The sequence below is a fragment of the Paroedura picta genome, chromosome 1, assembly GCF_049243985.1.
Source record: "Paroedura picta isolate Pp20150507F chromosome 1, Ppicta_v3.0, whole genome shotgun sequence".
In the NCBI taxonomy this organism is placed as follows: domain Eukaryota; kingdom Metazoa; phylum Chordata; class Lepidosauria; order Squamata; family Gekkonidae; genus Paroedura; species Paroedura picta.
This window is the reverse complement of record NC_135369.1, coordinates 192163101-192188436: the sequence shown is the minus strand read 5'-3', so window position 1 is coordinate 192188436 and position 25336 is coordinate 192163101. Positions and strand designations below refer to the sequence as shown.

The 25336-nt window shown below is 51.3% G+C and overlaps 1 protein-coding gene across 8 annotated transcripts in view; it reads left to right on the top strand.

The window, feature by feature from the left end:
- The window catches only part of TFAP2B (transcription factor AP-2 beta), a 65678-nt gene extending 41087 nt beyond the window's left edge, over positions 1-24591 (top strand). For 4 of the 8 annotated variants that reach the window (XM_077315102.1, XM_077315117.1, XM_077315111.1 and 1 more), the window contains 2 exons: positions 4951-5092; positions 11716-23424. In XM_077315102.1, the coding sequence (XP_077171217.1) occupies positions 4951-5092; positions 11716-12016 (443 nt within the window). In that variant the 3' untranslated portion in view covers positions 12017-23424. Of the gene's footprint in view, positions 1-4950; positions 5093-11715; positions 23425-23653 lie in introns of those variants that run through there. The other 4 variants (XM_077315091.1, XM_077315084.1, XR_013227045.1 and 1 more) reach the window with 4 other exon arrangements.
- The last annotated feature ends 745 nt before the right edge of the window (positions 24592-25336 follow it).

The window sequence follows — 25336 nt, the reverse complement described above, 5'->3', positions numbered from 1 at the left end:
TGGATGGTTTTTCCATGCCAGTATGTATGCCGGCAGTCATGGCCAAGGGCAAGGGAGGGAGGAGGGTTGCCAGCTCTGGACTGGGAAATTTCTGGAAGTATTTGGGGGGGGTGGAGCTTGGGGAGGGGAAGGACCTGCACCAGTCACAGCCGGCCTACGGCGACCCCATCATGTTTGAAGGCGAGAGACCTCCAGAGGTGGCTTGCCCTTGCCTGCCTCTGCTGAGCAACCCTGGCCATCCCGGGTGGTTTCCCATCCCATTATTACCCAGGGTTGACCCAGCTTAGCAGCAGAGACCTGGACTATCAAGGTAGCAAATGCTATCCCATTTTTTGAAATGGGATTCAGATGAGAACTGGGACATTATGAGCACCAAGTGCCTATCTGTCCGCCTGTGTCCACTTATGGCATCCCGTGAGTTTCCCTTTGGGTTTGCTGTTCAATTCCGTGGTGTGAATAACCCAGAGATGAATGGATGGAGATCCATTGAGATCCGTTATTGGCTACATTAGCCTGAAAGATTGGTGGGAGAGTGCCGTTTTGCAGCCCTGTGGAACTTAGTAGTTCCTCAGGACCCAGATCTCAATCAGCAGCTCTTTCCACGACCCTGGGGCCATGACTGAAGGGGCCCTGGCCCTGGTTGAAGCCAGATGAACTTCATTGGGGCCAGGGACCTCCAACCTGTTGATATTTGAAGAGCTTAATGCTTTCCTGGGGGCACACTGGGCAAGGTGGTGCCTTAAATATGCAGGACCCAGACCACATGTGGCCTTGAAGGTCAGAACCAAACCTTAAACCTGATTCGGAACTCAACCGGCAACTGATGCAGCTGCTGGAGGGCAGGTTTAATATGAGCCCTCCACGTCCAGGGCCCTGGAGGCGAATGTCACATGGACGACTGTGGTTAGGTTTCCCGGGATCATGTAGGGCGCTAGTAGCTTCACCTGGTGAAGATGGGGAAATGCCTGGTGTGCCACCTCCATTGTAAGGGAGGCATTGAAGGTCACCCCCACATTCCTGATGGAGAAAGGACCTTCTGTCCCCTGGTCTGGACTTGGGATGCTCTGATGGGTCGCTGAGGGACAACCAATAGAAGATGAATCCAGACAAGGCTGGCCAGAAGGGCCACTGTGTTCAGTGGGGTGGTTCTTCCTACCACTGATGGTGTGAATGACTTAGTGAAGAACTTAGGAGTCGTCCTGGACCATGATCTCCTGTTGAAGAAACAAGTGTCCAGGACAGCAAAGGAAAGGAAAGGAAAAGATGTTTTTCCCCAGTGACATCTTGTTAGAAAGCTGGCCCCTCTTTTTGCAGACACCTTCTCTAGCTGTGCTTACTCATGATTCAGCAAGCTCAAGTCTAGACTACTGTAATGCACTCCACATATAGGGGTGACCCTTGAAGACAGTCTGGAAAGGCAGAATGCAGCAGGCCTGGCTGGACCATGTCACATCTACCCAGGAGTCCCTTTGCTGGCTGCCAATGAGATGCCGGTGTCTGATCCCAGTTCTAGGGCTCAACTTTAAAGCCCTCCACTCCTGTGCATTCCAGTGTGGCAACCCTGTTTAACTGCCAGAACCCCCCCCCCCACCCCCATCTAAGGAAAATTCAGCAACAGTCCTGTCTGATACTGTTCAGTGGCCACCGTGTGTCTCTCAAACAGCCTCCCAGAAGAGTCCAAGGGGTGGGGGCATTTCTACCCTGCTGGCTACAAAAGAGAGCTGTTGCAGAGATCCTTTGGGGCCAATTGGACAAAGGGGGCGTACATCCTTTTTAGACTGTTTTAAAATGTTTTTATAAATTTTGTTTGTTTATCAAGAGAGCCAGTGTAGTGTGGTGGGCTCTAGTCTGGAGAATTGATTCCCCACTTCTCCACATGTAGACAACTGGGTGACCTTGAGCTAGTCACAGTTCTCTTAGAGCTATTTCAGAGCAGTTCTCTTAGAGCTCTCTCAATCTCACCTACCTCACAGGGTATCTGTTATGGAAAGATTAACAATAGAGTCCAATAGCACAGGGAGAGAGGAAGAGAAAGGTGTTGGGAAACCGCTTTGGGACTCTTTCAGGTGGTAACAAGTGGGGTATGAAAAAATCAGCTCTCTTCTCAAATTGTTTGCTCTCCATGGTTGGTCCTTGGGTTGTGAAAAGCTGAAGAGAAAATGTTTTTTAAGCAAATTCAGCATCTGCAGAGGAAGAATTGCTATGGCTTCTGTAATCTCACCTCACCAACCTTTGGGAAAGGTCCAAGAAGATTTAGAAACACAGGGAGTGAGATGATTTGGTGGAGGTTATCGACTCAGGTCCCAGACAAAATTCCCCACCACAGTATTTTTGGGTAACCATGGGAATGATGGAAGAAGAAGGACGTAGGGTACGGAGGAGAGCGACGAGGATGATCTGGGGCCAAGGGACCAAGCCCTATGAAGATAGGTTGAGGGACTTGGGAATGTTCAGCCTGGAGAAAAGGAGGTTGAGAGGGAACATGATAGCCCTCTTTAAGTATTTGAAAGGTTGTCACTTGGAGGAGGGCAGGATGCTGTTTCTGTTGGCTGCAGAGGAGAGGACACACAGTAATGGGTTTAAACTACAAGTACAACGATATAGGCTAGATATCAGGAAAAAATGTTCACAGTCAGAGTAGTTCAGCAGTGGAATAGGCTGCCTAAGGAGGTGGTGAACTCCCCCTCACTGGCAGTCTTCAAGCAAAGGTTGGATACACACTTTTCTTGGATGCTTTAGGATGCTTAGGGCTGATCCTGCGTTGAGCAGGGTGTTGGACTAGATGGCCTGTGTGGCCCCTTCCAACTCTATGATTCTGTGATTCTGTGATTCTAAGAGAATGGGTGGATTGGAAGCTGGTTACATGACAGGCAATGAATGTTGGGATGTCCCCATGGAGGGCAGAAAGCAGAGTTGCTCAGGGGGAGGAAGGACTGTGAACAATGCAATTTATATTGTTCATAAACAACCTGGATTTGGGAGTGAGCAGCAGGATGGCAACATTGAGTGGCCACACCTGAGTGGCAGGGGGTGTAGTGGTTAGAGTGCCAGACTAGAATCTCGGAGACTTGGGTTCGAATTCCCACTCTACTACAGAAGTCCTCCGGTGACCTTGGGCCAGTCACTCATTTGCAACCTATCCCCCTTTACAGGATAAAATGGAGGAAGGGGGACCAAGGTTCCCTATTGGTTCCCTATTGGAGAGGAAGGCAAAGCTTGACCCAAGTAAATCAATCAATAGCTATTCAGGGAGGTGAGACCCATAGCAGATGGCCAAGAGCCAGATTGGTGTAGCAGTTAGGGGGGGGGGCAGCTTCTAATCTGGTGAGTTGGATTTGTATCCCTGCTCCCCCACATGCAGCCAGCTGCATGACCTTGGGCTCGCCACAGCACTGATAAAGCGGTTCTGATTGAGCAGTGCTATCAGGGCTCTGTCAGCCTCACCCACCTCACAGGGTGTCTGTTGTGGGGAGAGGAAAGGGAAGGCAACTGTAAGCCGCTTTTGAGACTCCTTTGGGTAGAGAAAAATGGCATATCAAAATCTTCTTCTTTAGTCATATCAGGGCTCTCTCAGTCCCATCTCCCTCACGGGGTGTCTGTTGTGGGGAGAGGAAGGGGAGGCGACTATAAGCCGCTTTTGAGACTCCTTTGGGTAGAGAAAAGGAAAGAACCAACTCAAAGAACCAGCTCTTCTTCTTCTGTTCTGATCGATCCGTCAGACGCTGTCTGTCCTTGTGGTATCCAAAGAGGTGTTCAGGAACTAGGAACACACCCGTGTTGGACAGTTTAAGGGGGATGTTGTCTTAATGTTCAGAAAAACACACGGGGAAAGAGTCAAAGCTGGGCTAGGGAGGATTAAGAAACAAACTGAAATCTAGGTCCGCACCTGTGACCCAGCTGCCTTTGACACCTTGTGAACAGCTCTGTTACAGCCTTCTTGGTCTGGCTGCCTGCCTCTGTCTTCCTACATCCATTGCAGTGCTGCCAAGTGAGCAGAGCCAACCCAAAGGATAAGTAGTTAGATTGGGGTCCAGGAGCTCCTGAGCGACTAAGGAGAGTTTCAGGGCTGAAGTTTTCGGAGGTCGAAGTTCCCTTTGTCAGACCTGCGTAGAGGGACGTGAGGCAGGTCTGGGCCGGAGTCCTCCTGGGGTGGCCATTGTCCTCCAGGTGACAGAGGGCAGTTCGTACTGGGAAATCCAGTTGCAGAAACACACTGGGAATGGATTCTCCAACGTGTGAGCGGGAGGCGGCTCACTCCCTTTCTGTCTTTCAGCTCAGATGAAATGGAAGGGGGGGGGAGGGGGAGGGGGGAGAAGACCCTGCCCTCTGCCCATGAACACACAAACTCTCCTAAGCTTCTTGGGGGCAGGCCAGGGGAGCAGAGGCACCCCATAAATAGGAATTTTGGGCTAAGGGGGTCTGCTTGGTGTCGTGGCTCAGAACCGAGGCTTGATTCCCCACTCCTCCTACACATGCAGCCATCTAAATTAGTGGTCCCCCACCTTTTTCAGGATGGGGACCGGCGGCAGCAGGGAGGGCGATTGCGCGGCCGGGCATGCAGCGCACGCGCAGCTGCGCATGCAGAATGCGCCATGCACTGCCAAAAACAGTCCAGCCATGCATGTGCATTGCCCGTGCACGGCCCTGATTCCCTCTCCCCCCCCCTCCCACAGTAAGAGGTTTGCGGCCTGGGAAGTTTCTTACTGCGGGGGGGGGGTAGAGGGAGCCGTGGCCCAGTGCCCGGTGGTTGGGGACCACTGATCTAATTGACCCTGGGCCAGTCACAGTTCTCTAAGAGCTCTCTCACCCCCACCTACCTTGCAAAATGTCTGTTGTGGGGAGGGGGAGCAATGGTCAGCTATTTTGAGGCTCCTTCGGGTACAAAACCCAGTTCTTCTTCTTGTCAACCACCTTTGCCTCTGCTAACAAAGACACTGCTCTTTTCCCTAGGGGAAGCTGTACACTTAGCTCGGGATTTTGGATACATCTGCGAAACTGAGTTTCCGGCCAAAGCCGTCTCCGAGTATCTCAACCGGCAGCACACAGACCCCACCGATCTCCACTCCCGGAAGAACATGCTGCTGGCCACCAAGTGAGTACGGACACTGTGCCAAGCGCAGGCTCTCTTTCTGGGCCAGACTCCCGGGAGGGCTGGAGGGCTCCAAAACGACCTCCCGCTGGCAGAGAGCGGTTCCCCTGGAGCAGGGGTGGCCAATCCGTGGCTCCCCAGGTGTCCCTGGGCGATATGTCCCAGGAGCCTGGAAATCCCCAAGCCAGAGCTGGCCACCCCCATGCTTGTGCCTTTTGTGGTTGCACTTTGACACGTTTGTGGGTTTCTTGCAGATACAGCAGAATTTAAATTGAATGCAAGTATTTTGCTGCAACTTAAAAAACAAACAAACCTGGATTTAATTCCTGGGGTTGCTTGAGGATTAATGGATTTGTTTTTGCAACATGACTAGCTCAGTTGACTGCTTCAGGGTTTATTTATATATACCTTTTGCAGTTTTTGCTCCAAAGAGCTCAAGATGGCTCCAAGGGACCTTCAATCTTGGCAGGTTACAGGCCAAACCTGCTTATTTCAGGCTGTTGAATTGTGGCCAGTGCATTTATGCCAAGCCAGGGGGCTCCATCCTTTCCTTTTGAGCCTGCAGGCTTCCCGTTGCCTCCTCTTCCTCTCCCCATCACAGACACCCTGTGAGAGAGGAGAGGCTGAGAGAGCCCTGAGAGAACCTTGACTGGCCCAAGGTCACTCCGCTGGCTGCATGTGGAGGAGGGGGGGGGATCAAAACCAATTCTCCAGATTCGAGGCTACCACTCTTAACCACCACACCATGCTGGCTCTCAGCACAGCTCACCTGTAGGGCTGTTAGTCTCCAGGAAGAACCGGGAATTCTCCTGGAATCGCACTTTGTTTCCAGACTGCCAAGATTAGAGGGCCAACTCACTTGTATTCCTTAGAGCAGTGATCCCCAACCCCCGGTCCATGGACCAGTACCGGGCTGTTGATCAGTCGATACTGGGCCGCGGCTCCAGGTTATTTGCTAAAAGCAGCTATTAAGGTCTGAACAGCCATCCCTTAAGACTACCCCCCCCCCGGGCCTCAGTAAAATTGTCAAGTGTTGACCTGTCCCCAGTGATAAAAAGGTTGGGGACCACTGCCTTAGAGGAACTGATGTCCTAGAACAGTGGTCCCCAACCCGCGGGCCGCGGCCTGGTGCCGGGCCGCGAAGGCCATGGCGCCGGGCTACGGCTCCCTCTCCCCGCCCCCCCCGCAGTAAAAAACTTCCCAGGCTGCAAGCTTGCGGCCCGGGAAGCTTCTTACTGCGGGAGGGGGGAGAGGGAACCAGGGCCATGCCCACGCATCATGCATGCGCGGCCGGGCCGTGCATGTGCACATGCGCCATGCACGGCCGAAATCGCACATGCGCAACACTTTCGTGCATGCTGTGCGCATGCACGAAACTGCCGCACATGCGCGATTTCGGCTGCACATGCACGATGTGTGGGCGCGGGTGCGCATGCACGGCATGCACGGGTGGGCAGTTGCCCTGCCAGTCCCCAGCCTCAAAAAGGTTGGGGACCACTGTCCTAGAACACAGGTGGCCAACTGGTGGCTCTCCAGGTGGCCATGGACTACATTTCCCATGAGCCCCTGGCAGGTTGGGCACCCCTCTCCTAGAGTGATGTCACAGCCCTACAAAACCTCCTCCGTTCCTCAAATGCTGTGTTCCCAATGAGGTTGTCAGCTCCATGTTAGGAAATATCCGTAAATTTTGGGAGTGGACTGGGGAAGGGGAGGGATTTCCAGGGGTCCAGGGGCACAAAGCCCACCTTCCACGCTCTCCAGGTGAACTAACCTCTGCTGCTTGGAGCCTGCTTGTAATCCTGGGAGGTTTCCAGCCACCGCCTGGCGGTCGGCAAACCAAGCTCGTGAAACGTCCGCAGGCATCCCCTAAACCGCACCTCTTCTGGTCCAGTTGCCGAATTGTCCCCGGGGCCTGACCGGCATTGTGGCAAACAAAGCTCTGCGTTCAGGCCTGGTGTTCTTCGAAGGCCGCGCCATGAAGGGCCCGGAGGAATGCTCCAGCCTGCCGTGAGCTGTCCTCGCTTTCTTGGGCAGGGTGACCTTGCCCCCCCCCTCCCACCAACGGGAAAGCTCCCAACTGGATTCCAGCAGGACTCTTGGCTATACATCCCCGATGACAAAACATAAATTGCACCCCACGCCTGCCGATGTTTACTGTTAATCATCCCTGGATCTGTCGCTTTTCCTGCAGCAGCGGAGGGACAGTGGCAAGGGGGCGAACAGTCTGCCTGCTGCTATATTTAGATGGCTCTCTCTCTCTCTCTGGAGCTCATTGAAACTTTTACAATAGCTTTTCTATTTGTTTGATTGATGCTCCCCCGTGGCTCTTGTGCCATATTGTTGGGTGTTTTACGGCCGGCGCAGACCTTCGGTAGGAGCGGCTGCCTGTCTCCCCATCCGTCCTCTCTCCCAGGCAGGCCCTACCCTGATCTCATTTGTTTTGTGCCCCAGGACGGGGCTGGTTCCGTTGACAGCGTAATTTAAAGAAATATATGGCGGGCTGAGAAATCATTTGCTCAAATTTGTCCAGATGTTTTGTAGACGTGAATGGAATACGATTGCCCTCCCCGCCCCCCCGCAGGGTCAAAAGATATTAAACGTCCCAGAACTTTAATTGTTCGGAGAGCCCGCCTTTGTGCTTTGATGATGGACAATGTTTGGCACAGTCTTGTTTCTCTCTTTAATTTTTTTTTGGGGGGGGAGGGGGCTTCACCCCTTTTAAACTTTCTTCCTCCTGAGCAGCTGATGTCAGGCTACTGGGACTAGCAGGGGTAGTCAAACTGCGGCTCTCCAGATGTCCATGGACTACAATTCCCAGGAGCCCTTGCCAGCATTCGCTGGCAAGGGCTCCTGGGAATTGTAGTCCATGGACATCTGGAGGGCCGCAGTTTGACTACCCCTGGACTAAAGTGTTAGGTTATGAGTTTGCCCTGGTGTGGATGGCTGCAGGTTAGGCTGGTAGTGTCAGATCTGGGAATTTAAGCAGGTCCAGCCCTGCTCAGGATTTAGGTGGGACACCACCGAGGAAGCCCAGGTTCCTACACAGAGGGAGATCGTGACCTCCCCCTCCCCGGGGCTGGTGTTAGCACCCGGGCATTGCCAGCAGGCCCCCTCTCCTCCCAATAGTGGGTATTAGTCTTGGGCGCAGGGCTTGTGTTATCTTTGCTGTATATTTTTGTATTGTATTGGTATGTCCTTTTAATGGGGGTTTTAATGGGATTTTTAATGTGGACCTTGTGACCCACCCGGAGCCCTTGCATGGAAGTGGAGGGATATAAATCACATGAATAAATAAAACAAATAAATAATGGCAAACCAATAGGTTTAAATGGGGAAAAGTAACTTACCTTGGAAGTACAGAAGCTTTTCGTGGTACCCCTGATCTTCCACATTTTCCAGTTCAGGGAAATATAATGTTCAAACAAATGACCAAGGCGATCTAACCCAGTGGTTCTCAAAATTCCTAATGCCGCAACCCTTTAATCCAGTTCCCCCTGTTGTGGTGACCCCCAGCCAGGAAACTATGCAGGTGTTCTTTCACAGAAATTAAACCAAAACTGACCAATGGTGTGAAGCTCATCGGTCATGATTGTATATAAATTGGCTCCCCCCCCCCCAGGGTGTCTCAATTCAGTTCTGCTTCTTGTCCCTCCCTGCCGATCTCGTTCTTTTCCGCTGCCCCAGACAGACGAAAGGTCTCTCTCGATCTGCTCCACAAGGCAGATGTGTAGATGTCCCCCCCCCGGCCAAGCTGCTTGCCCTGCCGTGACCCCTGTGAAAGGGTCATTCGACCCCCAAAGGGGTCCTGACCCCCAGGTTGAGAACCACTGGTCTACCCGAAGGGCAGGTCAAACAGGACTTTTCCATGGGGTCCATGGAAGGACTAGGCATGGGCAATTTGGTTCAGTAAGTCAAGAAGTACCCAAATCAATGCTTATTTGGGTATTTTTAGGCCGTATCTGAGCCCTATCACCCCTCCCTGCACTTTAAAAGGTGTGACGCAATCTTATCCAAATCATGATTTGGTGCTTCAGATAATGGGACAAGAATCTTCCCCCCCCCCCTCGCTACTGGAAACAATGGTGGTTGGATGGGGCAACCCACTTTGAGTGTCCGTAGAATTGGGCCCCCTGAGGCTGAGAGAGCTCTGACAGAGCTGCTCTGTGAAAACTGCTCTAAGAACAGTAACTAGGACAAGGCCACCCAGCTGCCTGGGAAATTAGAGAACCTCTACACCAAACTGGCTCTCGGTAAAGCGAATGTTTTGCAAGCAGGAGGTCCCGGGTTCAGTTCCCAGCGCCTCTGGTGACAGGATCTGGCCGGAGATGAAGGGAAGGGCTTCCACCGGAGGCCCCGGAGAGCCAACGCCTGCCAGAGTGGACCGCACAGGGAGCCATGGGCCAGCGGTCGGATTCAGAATCAGGCAGCTCCCCACGATGTTCAAGGAACCTGTCTGGTCCGGGCCCACTTGGACTTTATAACACGGATGATACATTTATTTTTTATATTTCACCCTCCACAGTTGACTCAGGGCAGGTAGCATCAGAATAAAACAACTCAGATGTAATTAATATATAACAAATTAAACAATTAGATTAAGTTTTAAAATTATTAAAATGTATTTAAACGGCGTATTTTACATTTCCGAGCCTTCTGGTTGGGTGATGTTTACTCCGTAGGGATTAGATGGGTCTCAAGCAGGAAGGCCAACATTTTCTTCGTTTTAATTCCTTGGTTGCAACCCCAGGCCTGGTGGGACGGTTCTGTCTTGGAGGCCCTCGGGAACGGCTGAAGGGCCCCCGTGGCCCTGATCTTACTCAGGAGAGCATTCCTCCTGGCCCTGGTGGAGGCCAGGTTTACTTCTCTGGGGCCAAAGACCCTAGGCGGACTTTGATCATTTGATCTTCACTATCTTTGGGGGGGGGGGCCTAAGGAAAGAGGTGATCCTGTACAAGGGTCCCAGACCATTTAGGGTTTTGAAAGTAAGTGTCAGAACCCTGAATCTGATCCAGCCTCCAATCTGTAGCCAGTGCAGCTGGGTGAATTCTTTACTTGTGTCTTCCTTTTTATGCATAGCAAGCCCCAACCCACAGGAAAAAGTCAGCAGAGAAAACTTCTTCTTACTTCCAAGGGAGGCAGCTCTCACTGACCACCTACAAACCTTACATCTTTATGCTAGTTCAATATTGTGGCAAATCCCCTTTAATTGTTATAATCATTTGGCTGCAAGGGGCAATTTGGATCCTTCCGGCTAAATACTACTATAAACCTGTGTGGTTTACAAAGGAATGTGGAGCATAACTTCCCTTTAAGAGTCAGCTGGTGCTTAAGAGTGGTGGCCCCTTTAAGAGCCAGCTGGGTATGGTGCTTGCCCCTTTGACATTCCTTTGGGCAGTGAAAAGCAGAGTATAAAAACCAACTCTTCTTCCCATGAAGAAATTACTCCAGGGAAGCGGTGACGGGTAGGTTAGAAATAAGCATCTTTAGAAATACTATTAGTAAAATATTCTTTATTACATTTCAAGGATGGAGGTCTGAAGAAGGCTCAGTTAAGGTTGAAATGGACTTTTTTTCCAGAGGTGGTTCGATTCCCTTTTTGTGTTGGAATTTATCTTACATGAAATTGATATACTTATGAAATAACTTTTTGTAGAAGAAAATTATTCTCCGTTTTGAAGGACTTGTTGAACACTTTCAAACATGCCTTGTTTCTTTTTGCCTCAAATGTTAGAGGAGGGCAGCGAAAGGTTCCCATTGGCAGCAGAGGAAGAGACCCACAGTAAAGGGGTTTAAATGACATGTAGAAGGGTAATGGCTAGATATCAGGGGGAAAATCCACAGTCCGAGTCATTCAGCAATGGAAGGGGCTGACTAAGGAGGTGGGGAGCTCCCCCTCACTGGCCATCTTCAAGCAGTGGCTGGACAGATCCTTCTCCTGGGCAGAGTCTGCACTTGCTTTGTTTATTCCATTGTCAATCCTGTTGAATTCAGATCGATTTGAACTCGGGTCTTCCTCTCCCCCCCCCATTGAAACAGGAAAGTGTTCTGCATGTGGTTAGGGAAGCTCAGAAGGGGGGGGGGGGAGAGGAGCCAAGCAGGGAGCCTCTTTCTTTTCCTGGAGGTGGGGGAGAAAGGATCGAAGAAGGCAGAGGAGGGAGAAAAAAGTTGAGAGAAATTAGGGGCTTCTCCTTTAAGGCAAGCTTGTCACATGGCCACCTTTGGCCAATCAGGGTGTCTCTACCACTGAGGTTCAAAACAGCCTGCTTTCCCAATCCAAATCTTGAAATATTGAGCATTAAAAGCACTCTAAGATATTGCACGATAAAGGTAGGGTCACTCTGGATCAATCCTTCTTGCTGAAGAAGGAAAATTTAAATCGCCCCAAATCAAAATGGAAATTGCATTGTGTGTAGACAGCAGGGACTGAATCGGCCTGGGATTGGAATAAAAGCTCCGTGCGGTTTACACCCTGGATGCTTGAGGCTGATCCTGCACTGAGCAGGGGGTGGGATTAGATGGCCTGGATGGCCCCTTCCCACTCTAGGATTCTAGGATTCTGTTCTATGGTTTCCAGTCTCCAGCCTGTGCCGTTTGGCCATTTCCGCCTTTGTTTCCTTTCCATCCAGGCAACTTTGCAAAGAATTCACGGATCTCTTGGCCCAGGACAGGACGCCCATTGGGAACAGCCGTCCCAGCCCCATCTTGGAGCCTGGCATCCAGAGCTGCTTGACTCACTTCAGCCTCATCACGCATGGCTTTGGGTCGCCCGCCATATGCGCTGCCCTGACTGCTCTCCAGAACTACCTGACGGAAGCTCTCAAAGGCATGGACAAGATGTTCTTGAATAACAGCTCAGCCAACAGGCATACTTCTGGGGAAGGACCAGGTAGTAAAACGGGAGAAAAGGAAGAGAAGCACAGGAAATGAAAATGGCAAAATAAAGAGAGGAAGGAAGGAAGGAAGGAAGGAAGCAAATGAAATTAGGGGAAGACAAAAGAAAGGAGGAGCAGAGAGAAAGAGAGAGAACCGTTTAAGAGAAACGTTTTGATTTTAGCTTTAAAAATATCGGATTGGGCTTTGGACGAGTGGTGCTGGTGCTAGCGAGGGAAGACGGTGGTGCAGGAATGGCTTTTGCAAAGGACCTGTCGAAGACAACTCCCAGGAGTTTCCACCTTCTGTCTCCCACAATCTTAAAAAAGGGGGGAGGGAGGGATGGGGGGGGAACGAAAACCAATCATCTTCATCGTCATAGGTGAAAGCAATCAATAACTTATTGGAAGTATCGTTTTGGGGTCATGTTGATACATAGTCCGCTTGTGTATTTCCATTATTTGCAAATGAGTGTCTCTTTTGTCTAGAATTGGGAGGGAAAGGACCTTCTAAAGGGGCGGCCTGATTGCAGACGGGATTGCCCACAGCTGGCTGTCCTGTTTCTGACTCAAAATGGGAAATGGGAATGGGGGTCAGGCCCAAATGCTCCCCGGCCTTTCAGTTCCTTAGCGGTGGAGAGAGGAACAGGGGGGGGGGATAACCCAAACTGACCATCAGGGTCTGCCTGGACTGGCAGCTGCTAGAGGGAAAGGCCAGCCGCTCCAGGGCCAGGTTCAAGTGAGCCGAGAACGAGTGGAAAACTCTGCTTGCGTGGGAGCATGGCCAATCCCCAAGGGGCCCTCCTCAATTCCGCACAGGCTTCCTAGAATTCTCCCTGCTGGTTCAGACTTTCGCCTGTTTGGCCCTCAACTAAGAGGTGCCAGTGTTGTTTCCAGTGGGCTGCAGACGTGGCCGGAGATGGCCTGGGAAATCCAGCTGAGCGCAGTTAGGGCCGCGCTGAATAGCGCCTCTCTTCTCCTTGGGGACACCCAGGCCTGTAAAATGTTGAGCGGCAGTGCAGAAGCCGCGAGCGATCAGGGGCTAAGGGGAGCCCTGTTCTTCAGCTGGTGGACTGATTTTCTGGTTTTGAAAAAGCAGATGTTTGCATTCCGATGTAACTTCCCCGTTGCGTGATGCTTCTCCAAGGACGATAGTGGTGAACGCCCAGCTCCAGCCCCGTGTTTGAAGTCGGTCGGGATTCTTTCCAAGCCGGCTGGGCCAGGTTGAGCGTCGGAAGTCCTCTGGCGCATAATCTGAACATCCCTCACCAGCAGGAGTTTTCTTCGCCTTGCGATGAAGACCCCTGCTCAGAATGCCCCCGGGAAGCATGCTCCTAGAGGTGTCCCAATGGAGGGAATAGGAAAACGGCTTGCCCAAGACCTTCCCGTGTGCTCTGGAGCACAGGTGAGACTCGGAGTTGTGTCGGCTCAGTGCAACCTCGTGCCAGCCTGCTCAGTCAAGGGCAACCCTGTGAATTCCCCTCCGGCCAGCCCCGCCGATCTCACGCGTGAGGCACCCGAGGAGGGTGGCCCTTTCTTCCTAGAAGAGTCTTAGTGCTAGGAATGTCGTGATGACTCTCTGTGATTTCCTTCTCAGGACTATGTACCCTTTTTATTTCCTTCTGTTTCCCAAAGCTTTGCCCGCTTGGCTTATGAGCTTCTTCAAAGAGGACTAGAACTCCCTCCACATTTCATCAGGTACAGAGATGAAAAATCCACCATTCTGACACCTCCTTTCCTCCCCCCCCCCCCCGCTTTCAAATCAAAGCTCGCTGGGTTTCGTTTTTATTCTATATTATTTTATTTTGGAAATCTGTCGGTGCACTTCTTTAAAGAAGCTCAAAGGGAATAGATGAGAGGAGGCCCAGGTGACGGAACTTGGAGAAGCCCGATGCAAAGGCCCCGGGAAGGGGGCAGCAAGAGACCTGGGTTGGATTCCCCACTCTTCCTCCTCCTCCTCCTCCTCCGCGGGCAGCCAGCTGGGGGACCCTGGCCCAGTCCCAGTTCTCTCCGCTCGTGGAAAGGCTGGGTCACGGATGGCGTCCCCGGGCAGTCAGGGCGAGTCGCTGTCAATGTCAAAGGGAACTTGGCGTTGTGCGTTGTGCAAACATGAAGACGCCCCCCAGGGCTCCTGTTGTTTTTGAGTTGTAACGAACAACAGCATATTTAAGAGACGCTGCTAAGGAAGGCCTCCTACGGGTTTCTTGCAGAGAGCGGTAACCGTACTGCAGAGTTTGTTCGGAACCATCCCAAATGAAAGTGTCGTACAACCGTATTCCAACCAGCACTTTTCCTATGGAGTCGACCTTATTATAAATCGTGCTGGTTAGAATATTACTGTGAAAGGCATTGGGTTGGGATGCAGTCAGGCTGATTTTGAAACACTAGGACCGCTTTCTGTAAGAAATGAATAGGAAGATGTGCCTTAGCCATTTATATTCAATATATATATATATATATATATATATATATATATATATATATATATATATATATACTGTTGTTTGTTTCAGCTTTCAAACTTGCATGGTTTCTCCATGGCGTTTTTGGGCGGGCCACGGGTTCCTTGGGGTTTCCTGCCCACCCACTTCTCAGTGCATCCTCTGCCCAGGGCCACAGGGGCAAGGGAAAGACACACAAGCAGATGGGCGAAAGGGAAAGAGGGCATGAATGGATGGTTGTGGGGGGAGGAGGGGAGAGGGGCATCAATCTGCCTGCTCAGGACCCTCCGAAACCTAGAACCAGCCCTGGTAGAGTTGTCAGCTCTGGGTGGAGAAATATATGGAGATTCAGGAGGAGATGCTTGCGGGAGGGGAAGAGAAAGACCTCAGCAGGATCCGACGTCACAGAGCCCACCCTCCAAAAAAAGCCATTTGTTCCATGGGACACTGATCCCTGTCGTCTGGAGATCAGGTGTAATAGAGGGAGATCTCCAGTTCGCACCTGGAGGTTAAGAACCCTATTTCTGAGACAGGCACAAGGCAGTCAGGTTCCTCCAGTCCACGGGTAGTCAACCTGTGGTCCTCCAGATGTCCATGTTTGCTGGCAGGGGCTGGCAGTGTTTGCTGGCAGGGGCTCCTGGGAATTGTAGTCCATGGACATCTGGAGGACCACAGGTTGACTACCCCTGCTCCAGTCTATTAAGTTACTCCCCCCGCCCCCGATTCTTGGCTTGGATCACAGACGGCAGAATCCGAGGCCTCGGCCAACCGGCCATCCCTTGTAGACCTCCCGCGGATCACAGGTCTTGTCTATGACTGAGATTGCCCAAGTCTCCTCTCCCTGTGTGGCAGAGGGAAGCCATGTTTAAGCACACCAAAATGAACTTCATCTGGCACGTTAGGAGCTTGGAGGGATTTGGTTACTTGACTGTGGCTATAGTGTGTTTCCTGTTTTCGCTTCTGTTTTGAACCGTTCCCCTTTTGCCACGACAGCTTCTGCCTATGTATAATTTTGGCCCAACATAGGATTTTAGGAGGACAAAGATGTCTTGAATTCATCCAGAGTGCATGAAGTGGTTTTAGCGTTCTCTTAATTTCCGGTGGGATTCAGTGCCCCCTGAGGGTGTTCACAATAGCCCCAGGCCAGGCGCAATGGCCATCGATTTCAAGTTATAGAAATCCCAGTTTCTTTTTTAAAATGGGGAATTAGGTGAGGTTGCCAGCCTCCAGGTGGTGGCTGGAGATCTGCTATCACAGATGAGCTTCAGGTGACAGAGATCAGTCCCCCTGGAGAAAATGGTGAGGGTGGACCAACCGGGGCTCTCCAGGTGTCCATGGACTACAGTTCCCATGAGCCCCTACCAAACTGTCGCTCTCCAGATGTCAATGGACTACAATTCCCATGAGCCCCTACCCAACTGTGGCTCTCCAGATGTCCATGGACTACAATTCCATGAGCCCAAGTAGGGGCCACAATTGGCCCACCTGTGCTCTATGGTAGCGATCTCCAACCTGTGGGCCGTGGACCACATGTGGTCCTTTGACTAATTGGAGGTGGGCCCCGAAGGACGCCTTCTCCCCCCCCCCGGCCCTTTACTTCATCCTCCCCCCAGCCCTTTACAACACAATTCATTGTTGTGGCGTGTCTGTATTTTATTTTGAAGGGATGTTTAAACATTACCATAGCGACCAGAGAGCGTTAAGGCAGTGGCTGAGAGTAGAGGAGCAAACTACCCCCCCCCACCGGGCCTCAGTAAAAGGCGTTGAGTGGTCCCCGGTGATAAAAAGGTTGGGGACCCCTGCTCTATGGTATTGACATCCCTCCCCAAACCTCACCCTCCCCAGGTTCCCCTCACAAAATCTCTAGGCATTTCCCAACCTGGAGGTGGCAGCTCGAGAATTAGATCTTTTTAAGAAGCTTTTAATAACCAGTCCCTTTGTACACTACATACTGGGCACACGTACAGCATCTGTTCACAGTTAAATCCTTTTGTCCGCATCTAAGGAGCTGCGTTTCCTGAAGCCAGGTGCATATGTGCACATGTAGGTTTGCATATTCTGCCCACGGCACACAGGTGCAATAAAATAACCTGAGCAGGGGCTTTGAAAATATGACTGGACATTCTTTACGGGTGCCTGAAGATGCTACGTTTCCAGTGGCCCTTCTCGTTTCAGCTTGCCTGTTCCTCCAACCCCCCACAAGTTGCAGGATATGCTTGAAATGCCACAGATTCTTTCCCATTTCACCTTTCGGACTACTTAGGGATTGAGATGAGGCTGTTGAGCAAGAGGAAATCACTGCCTCTTGATGCTGCCTAGTTCACCTGGAGAACCGTCATAGAATCCTAGAGCTGGAAGGGACCTCCTGGGTCATCTAGTCCAACCCCGTGCATTATGCAGGACACCCATAGCCCTCTCGCTCATCCCCTGTCACCTGCCACCCCCTTGAACCTTCCCAGAATCAGCCTCTCCGTCCGATGGCTCTCCAGTGCGGGTGACCAAGTCAGGCCACACTCCTGAAAGCACGTTAAGCCAGGGTTTCCTGACCACAGTACCGCGGTCCCGTAGGGTGCCGTGAAGACCCCTCAATGGTACTGTGGCAGGGAGGTTTTCAAAATGGGGGCTGGGGAGAGCTCTCCCATCTGGCCGGGTCCAGCCCTGAGAAAAGAGGAAAGGAGTTTAACAATAATAATTTCTACCCTAGTGACCAATGATAGGCCTGAAGGGGGGGGGAAGGGAGGGGTCTCTGCCGCCTGAGGCCCCTCTCATCTCTGGGGGCGTGGCCAGCTGGCATCACTTCCTGGTACCTCAATGCCTGCAAAGTATTTCAGTGGTGCCTCCATGGCCATAAGGTTCAAAATGGCTGCATTAAGCAGAAGTAAATTTTGTAGGAATCCCCATTTGGTTGAAATTGTAGCAGGCCAAGGAGCTCAGCTTGTCTGGCTGGGTTGACCATGATCACTACTTGGACAGCAAAAGGATCGTAGGGTTGGGTGCTTCTGCCTGCTTCTTTGGGTGCGAACGGCCGCCGAAGCGCCCAACCCTACCCAGGGCTGCCATGTAGGGACGGGCCACCACACAAATATTTCGGCTCATCTTGCAGCTGGCTTGACATGCGCTGGCTGTGGCTAGATGTTCAGTACAAATTCAAGCCCTGTCCTGCCGCTCCATTTCTAACCCCACCCTGGTAGGCCCAAACACCTACTCCTTGGGCCTGATCCAGTCTTAAAAGAGACTCTGTCCCCAAAGTCATAAATAGATCATATCTTGACTACAGGCTTACAGGATGGGTCCGGGGAAGCGTGCCCTTCTGCCTCCTTTGGCTTTGCTCCTACTGTCCAGCAACGGGGCCTGTCTACAAGCCACTGGTTCCCAATGGGTAGATTTCTTAATCCGTGGCAGCAAAACCAAATGGGAATTGGAACGGCTTTCGAGAAATCACGCCACAGGCCTTCTTCTGATGGCTCCTGTGGAAGATCCTCACCAGTCGATAATTCCGCATGAAGCTGGAGAGGGAGGAACTGATGGGGGCCATAAAATTCAGGGAAGACAGAGCGAGGGATACCCTTATGTTATAGAATCCTAGAATCCTAGAGTTGAAAGGGACCTCCTGGGTCATCTAGTCCAACCCCCTGCACTGTGCAGGACACTGACAACCCACCACTGCAACCTGCCACCCCCTTGAATCGTCACACAATCGGCCTCTCAATCAGATGGCTATTCAGTCTCTGCTTAAAAATCTCAAAAGATGGAGAACCCACCACCTCCTGAGGAAGCCTGTTCTAATAAGTAACCGCTCTGACTGTCAGGAACTTCTTCCGGAGGTTTAGATGGAATTTCTTTTGCATTAATTCCATCCCATCAGATCTGGTCCATCCCTCCGGGGCAAGAGAGAACAATTCTGCTCCATCCTCTACATGGCAGCCTTTTAAATACTTGAAGATGGTTCTCAGATCCCCTCTCAGTCGTCTCCTCTCTAGGCTAAACAGACCAAGCTCCCCCAATCTTTCCTCCTACGTCTTGGTCTCCAAACCCCTCCCCATCTTTGTTGCCCTCCTCTGCACACGCTCCAGTTTGTCTACATCCCTCTTCAACTGGGGTGCCCAAAACTGATCACAGTAAAAATTCAAAAGTACAGAATCCACTCACAGGGACTGTCCACCCCTGTCAGTTTCCTGAAGTGGCTTGCAGTCCTGGGCTTTTATGATGTCACTGAAGCACGTGGATTCAGGAGGGACTGGGGCAGAATTCCCTGGCATGATCCGTGCCCAAGATGAAGCTTTTGCGGATTTCACAGAGTATTCTAGATAATCAAGTATATGCTGCATTCCTGCGGAGATAAATTGGATTTCCACATAAAGAAGAAGAAGAAGAGTTGGTTCTTGTATGCCGCTTTTCCCTACCCGAAGGAGGCTCAAAGCGGCTTACAGTCGCCTTCCTTTTCCTCTCCCCACAACAGACACCCTGTGGGGTAAGTGAGGCTGAGAGAGCGCTGATATCACTGCCCAGTCAGAACAATTTTATCAGTGCCGTGGCGAGCCCAAGGTCACCCAGCTGGTTGCATGTGGGGGAGCGCAGAATCGAACCTGGCATGCCAGATTAGAAGTCAGCACTCCTAACCACTACACCAAACTGGCTCTTATAAACATATAAGACATAAGACATTATAAACATATAAACATAAGGAAAAGGAAAAGTTGGATCAAGCCAGTGGCCCATCCTGTCCATCACTCTGTGTCACACAGTGGCCAAGACGCAGATGCCACCAGTGGGGCCAGAACTCCAGAAGCCCTCCCACTTTTGCCCCCGAGCACCAAAGAGAAAGAGCATCCCTGCCCCAGACATAAGAAGAGAACAGGAGCCCTGCTGGGTCAGGCCACTGGCCCTTCCAGTCCAACACTCTTGTGTCACACAGGGGTCAAAATCCAGAGGCCATCAGGAGGCCCACCAGCAACGTAGGGTTTTCTTGCTGCTTAGCTCTAGGGTTTTCCTTTCCTTGATCTCCAGCATTTCACAAACGAAACCTGTATCTTGTGTACAATAAAATAAGAGTCCAGGAGCACCTTTAAGACCAACAAAGATTTATTCAAGGCGTGAGCTTTCGAGTGCCTTGTGTGTACGTCTTTATTCCCACCAATAATGTCAACTGCGTTATTCAGGAAGTGAGAAGAAGGCCCCCTAGGAGACATGGTGCAAGCCATGAGGGGTGGGGTTTCTAATCGTCTGCTTGTATGACGGCAGGACCGTAGTCATCTAATCGCTAGGACTGCATACCATGTGGAGCACCATTTAGGCATTCCAGGGCATTGCGGGGTGCAATTCAGTGGGAGCTAGAATGGAGTCCAAATAATGCCACTTTTAAGTCAAAAAGACTTGAGCAGGGGTAGTCAAACTGCGGCCCTCCAGATGTCCATGGACTACAATTCCCAGCATTCGCTGGCAGGGGCTCCTGGGAATTGTAGTCCATGGACATCTGGAGGGCCGCAGTTTGACTACCCCTGGACTTGAGAGTCCAGCAGCACCTTAAAAGCTGACAAAATCTGGGCTTTCATCAATTACCAGTGCTCACTTCTTTAGATACACTAGAATGTGAGCCTCCTTTCTTGGGGTGTGGAGTGGTTTAAGATGCTGAATGACAATACCAGGTGAATGACAATAGCAAGCATGATTGGATGAGGAATTTCAAGGGGAGATTAGAAAGAGAAACAGCTGGACTGCAATTGATAATGAAGCTCATGACAGTGCAGCCTCCTGGACTGAATTAAGACCTAGGTTTCCTGTCTCATTACCAATGCTGATTTCTCCACACCTACTATCCCTGTAATCACATACCTAATCCAATCACGACTGCCATTGTCATTCATCTTCCATTGTCCTTTGCCTGCCATTGTCATTTGGAATCTGAAATCACTTCACTCTCCAAGATGTAAGGACAGGTAGACTCACATTCTAGCTGCATGTGGAAAAGAGAGCAGTGACCCACAAGAGCTCGTAGGCTGCTGTAGATTTTGTTAGTCTTCCAGGTGCTACTGGACTCCTGCTCTTTTCTCCCACTACAGTCTGACTAACATGGAGATCCATTTTGATCTATCAGTTGTAGCATTCTCTTTTGCCCTTTCAGTTTTTACAACTGAGCAGCCGCCATCTCCCCCCCCCCCCCGTTACCTGTTGAAGGCCTACAGAGGGGTTGCCACTTGAACAGAGGGTCGGCCTGTTTTCACAGGCTGACCTGTTGAGAGCACCTATCTATTTGTTCACATGTTTAACTTTTGAAAAAGGGTGGCTACAAGCAGGTATGCTGTGACCACCTTGCTGAAGCATGGCCTAGGTCGGCGCAGGTGTAGGGCTTTTAAATCCATGTCTAACACAGGAAATCTGGATGTAGAAATCATATTTATCCAGTTTATATGCCAAGTTTCCCTGAGGGCTGAGGGAGGCTTACAATGTTTGGAATTTAAACAGATTTAAAACAGGTACATCAGAGAACCAGCTTTGGAGAACAGCTTCAGGTGGGAGGGTGGCCATGCAGATCTGCCAGATTCCAGTTGGGCAGCACTGTGAAGACCAACAGAGTCTCCAGTGTTCAAGCTTTCGAGAGTCAAAAGTTTAGGACTGAGGAGTCTGGGACTTTTCAGTTTAGGAAAGAGGTGACCAAGGATTTAAAAAAAAAGCATGCCTGGGGTGGAGAGAGTTGACCAAGAGCCACCTACATCTCCTCTCCCAGCAGAATAGGACTTTAGGGCATCCGGTGAATCTGATGGGCAGTAGGTTCAGGATGGGCAAAAGGAATTACAACTTTACACACAGGATGAATACCATGTGGCATTTGCTGCCAGGAGATGTCATGATGGCCACAGAAATAGACAGCTTTAAAGGAGATCCGGTCAATTCATGGAGGATGAGTCTGTCAATGGCTACAAGTCCATTGGTGACTGAGGGGACTTAACCCATTCAGAGGCATGAAGCCTCTGAATCCCAAAGTCCGGAAACAACACCTTGGCCTTCAGAGGAACTGGCTGGCCCCTGTGTGAGACGGGAGGTTGGATTGGATGGACCACTGGCCTGATCAAGCAGGGCTCTTCTGATGTTCTCACCAAGGCCTCGCCCTCTAAGCCTTGCTGTTGGCCACCCTTAAGAGTTGGTTGACCACTGTGTGAGACAGGACACTGGACTGGACGGACCCCTGGTCTGATGCAATAGGGCTCTTATGTTCTGACCAAGGCCTCGGCCTCTTTGCCCCACTGTTGGCCCTCCAGGGGAACTGGTTGGCTGTTGCGTGAGGCAGGAGGCTGGACTGGGTGGGCCCCTGGCCTGACCCAGCAGATGCCTTGATTCTTGACAGCCCGAAACACACACAGCTGCCTCATTCTGCATCAGACCTTCTGGCCCTCCTTGGGGGGCTCCCATCCAAGTACCCACCAAGGCTGACCCTGCTTAGCCGTTGAGACCTGATGAGATCAGGCTCCCTTGGGCTAAAGTCCCACAAAAGGGCAATGGGGAACCTGCCGCAGAAAGCACCTGGGCAGGGCCGTTGGCTCTTTGTCTTGCCTCCCCGCAGCAGCCGTAGCTCAACCGGTCCTGTTTTTCCTGTCACCACCTGTAGATCTTTACCCATTAGACCCAGATGGACTTCTAACCAAGAAGAAGATCCTGCCACAGAGGACCCCTGGCTGCTTCTGTCCACCCGCCATGCTCCAAAGTAATGCCATGCGCCACGCGAGCGGAAGACGAGAATCTTTTGATCCCAATAACACAGCAAAATAAATTGTAATCGCGTTTAAGTCTTTCTATTGTTTTCTGTTAACCTGACGGAAAGGTTGGACAAGCCCCTGGGGGGTAGCAGCGTCTCAGGGCAGAATGGCAGCAGGTCACAGTTCCTGGCAGGTAGGCGGCCAAACAACTGGCGCTCGTTCCACATCCGTGGGATAATGCACTTCCAGTGTGCTTTTGCCGCAGGATTTTCCTGTGCAGAGCAAGAAAATCTACTTTGAAAGTACATTATCCATGTGTGGAAAGAGCCGAAGTTTGCCCTTCCCCACAGCAGAATCCAGCTTTGTTCTGCACATGTTGGATTATGCACTTTCGAAGCAAATTCTCCTGTTGGGCACAGGAAAACCCAGCTGCAAAAGCACATTGAAAGTGCATTATCCAGAGTGTGCGGAATGAGCCCCTGGCTCATTCCACACATGTGGAGAATGCCCTTTCAGGGTTGCAAAGTGCGCAGGAAGTGGATCAAAAGAGCATTGTTTAGTGTGTGGAGAAGCTTTTGGACAATGAAATAATCCAAGTTTTGTTCAGGGAACAGAGGATGGAGGAGCCCAATGAGATTATGAAAACCACCTCCCAGAGAGCTGAGGGGCGCCCATAAGAGATTGAGCTGATCTCTCCAACAGCCGGGATCTTGTCCCTGCCATAAGACTCCTTATGAGCAGAACTCACAGTAGCCTCTTGACAACCCCCCCCCCCGGATGCCCCACAGTGGTTCCCCCATCCTTTCTTTTATGAATTGAATTCCTAGGCTGGACCCATGGACACTGCTGGACATGGTTGGGGGAGCACGGGGACCCAGCACAGTTAAATTCCCTGTTTGGTTAGGCCTGCAATCAGAGCAAATTTGGGTTTAGGGTCGTCCGGCAAAGCAGTGACTGAGTGATTGGCCCTCCCATCAGCCCTGCAGATGCGAAAGCCCCCCCCCCCCCCCCGGAGAGAGAAGGACGCATTCTCTGCCCAGTTGGATTTCCCCCTCTCCCCTCCAGGCACCGAACTGCCCTGCTGAATCAATAGATGTACATAGCTGAAAAACGGCCAGGAGCACCGGACGCCGACTTCGGCACCCCCCCCTCCCTCACACCCCCCGTAACATTTCAAAAAAGACATCCTGCAATTAATAGATTGACGGTTTTGATTGCACTGACAAACGGCCTTGGTCCTTCTTCGGGTCGGTTGGTTTGTGAGATATACGTGAGCAATTAGTTGCAATCACTCAGAACACCCGTGGGATGTTCTAAGTGGGGTTTTTTTTTTTTTAAGAAACAAAATGTAAATGAACAATCATATTTGTGGGGAAGAGAAACTGTGGGCAGCACAACCCTTTGCAGACCGGCGTGTCCGATGCCCCCTTCCTTGGGAGGAAGGCAAGGGGTGCGAAGAGTGGGGAGATCAGTGGACGGAAGCCCTCCGAATGGGGAACCCGGGAGTATGAAGCCCACCCCTGTTTCCTTACGATACCAAAACGGAGCCCTTGTTTTTTAAAGAAACGAAACCTCCGGCCAACCACCACGAGACCCCCTCTCTTCTTGGCTAGAGTGACGGAAGTGCCCGTCGGTTTTAGTGACTCTAAGAAGAAAGAAAGAAAGAAAGAGAGGAATTAAAAAGCACGCGAAGAGGCATTCAACAATGAGTTTGTATATATTTATTTATGCTTAATTTAATGGGATTGTGTAAATATGGCGAGCAAGTAGTTTTGGGGGTTATTTATCTGTGACTATACCTCTGTGAATGGGTGGGGGAATTTAAACTGAGAGGGAGGGGGGGGGAGAATGATCAAAAAAGACAAAAAAAAATTACAAACGCTTGACTCTAGATAGTATCCAATCTGAATTTCCCCCCCTGTTCTTTATAGACGAGCTGTTATGGTAATGGGTAGAAATTGGTTTCTTGTCCCGTGATGACCTGATTTACATAAGTAATAATAAGAAGAATAAAAAAAAGGATTGTTGTGTTTTGTTGTATTTTCCTCTTTCAGGTTGTTGTTTTTTAAATATATATATATATATAAATATATATATTTCTGTGTTGGTGCTGCTTTGAAGAGGAATTTCCTTTTGCCTCCAAAAGAAAAGAAAACAACCCACACATCTTTTTCTGCCCCCTTTCTGGGGCTACAGGACCCGATTCGGCAGGGCACAGAAATCAGCGTGCATCGAAGCCGGTGGATTCCTCCGATTGATTCCCCGAAGTTGTTTCCAGTTTGACACCGCCTCCCCTCCCTCCCCTTCCCTTCCCAATAAGCCCAACCTCCTGCTAGCCGGGCCCTGTGCCCCATTTCGCCTTCCTTCCCTCTCGGCCTCCCCCCCCCCCCCCCGCCGGGCCGGCCGCCTTCGCTCTCCGCTCCCCGGTCTCCTGGCCGCCTTCCCACCCCGACCCCGCGTAAGTTGCGCGCCGCTGTTCCCTTCGCGCAGCTCAGCGACGGCCCAACCGGTTTAGGCTTCGAGAGAGCCCCTTGGTTTTCAGAGGCTTTTCGTTCTCTCGGGGAGGTCCCGGGTTCGAATCCCCGCTCGGCCATGGAAGCGGGCTGGGAGACCCTATGCCAGTCCCGCGCTCCCTCGCAGGGCTGTTGTTATGAGGAGAGGAGACGAGAGAACGAGGGATGCCCCGCAGGGAACCTACTGGGAAGAAAGGTGGGATATAAATACAGTCTAATTTTAAAATGAAATAAAAATGTATATTGCACTGTACTGTGTTTTTATCTGCTGTTACCCGCCCTGAGCTTGTTGTGAAGGCAGACGACAAGAATAAATTGATTATTATTATTAAAAATATTATGGGGGGGGGGGAAGTAGGGAGGCAAAAATCCTTGTGTACTATTAGAGGGAAGGGGCGTAGAATTCAGGATACAGGCGGTTCTCCAGATGCCCATGGACTACAATGACCATGATCCCCTGCCAGTGCAAAGCGGGTCGCCTCCGGGCTGGCAGGTCATCTGGTGAACGGAGGCAGGATTTCCTTCCGACCCGCCCAGTGTGGCTCAGCAGCGCCCAAGGGCGTCCTTTGGTCGGTGTCCCTGTGGCGATCGCCTGAGCGGATTCGCGCACGCGACCAGCTGGACTCCTGGCCGGAGCGTGGACTTGAACCCGTGTCCGCCGGCTCCAGCGTTGCCTCTCCGCTCCAGTGGGGTTGACGCGAGAGCAGGTTGCGGCGTCGGGATGGGGGCTTTC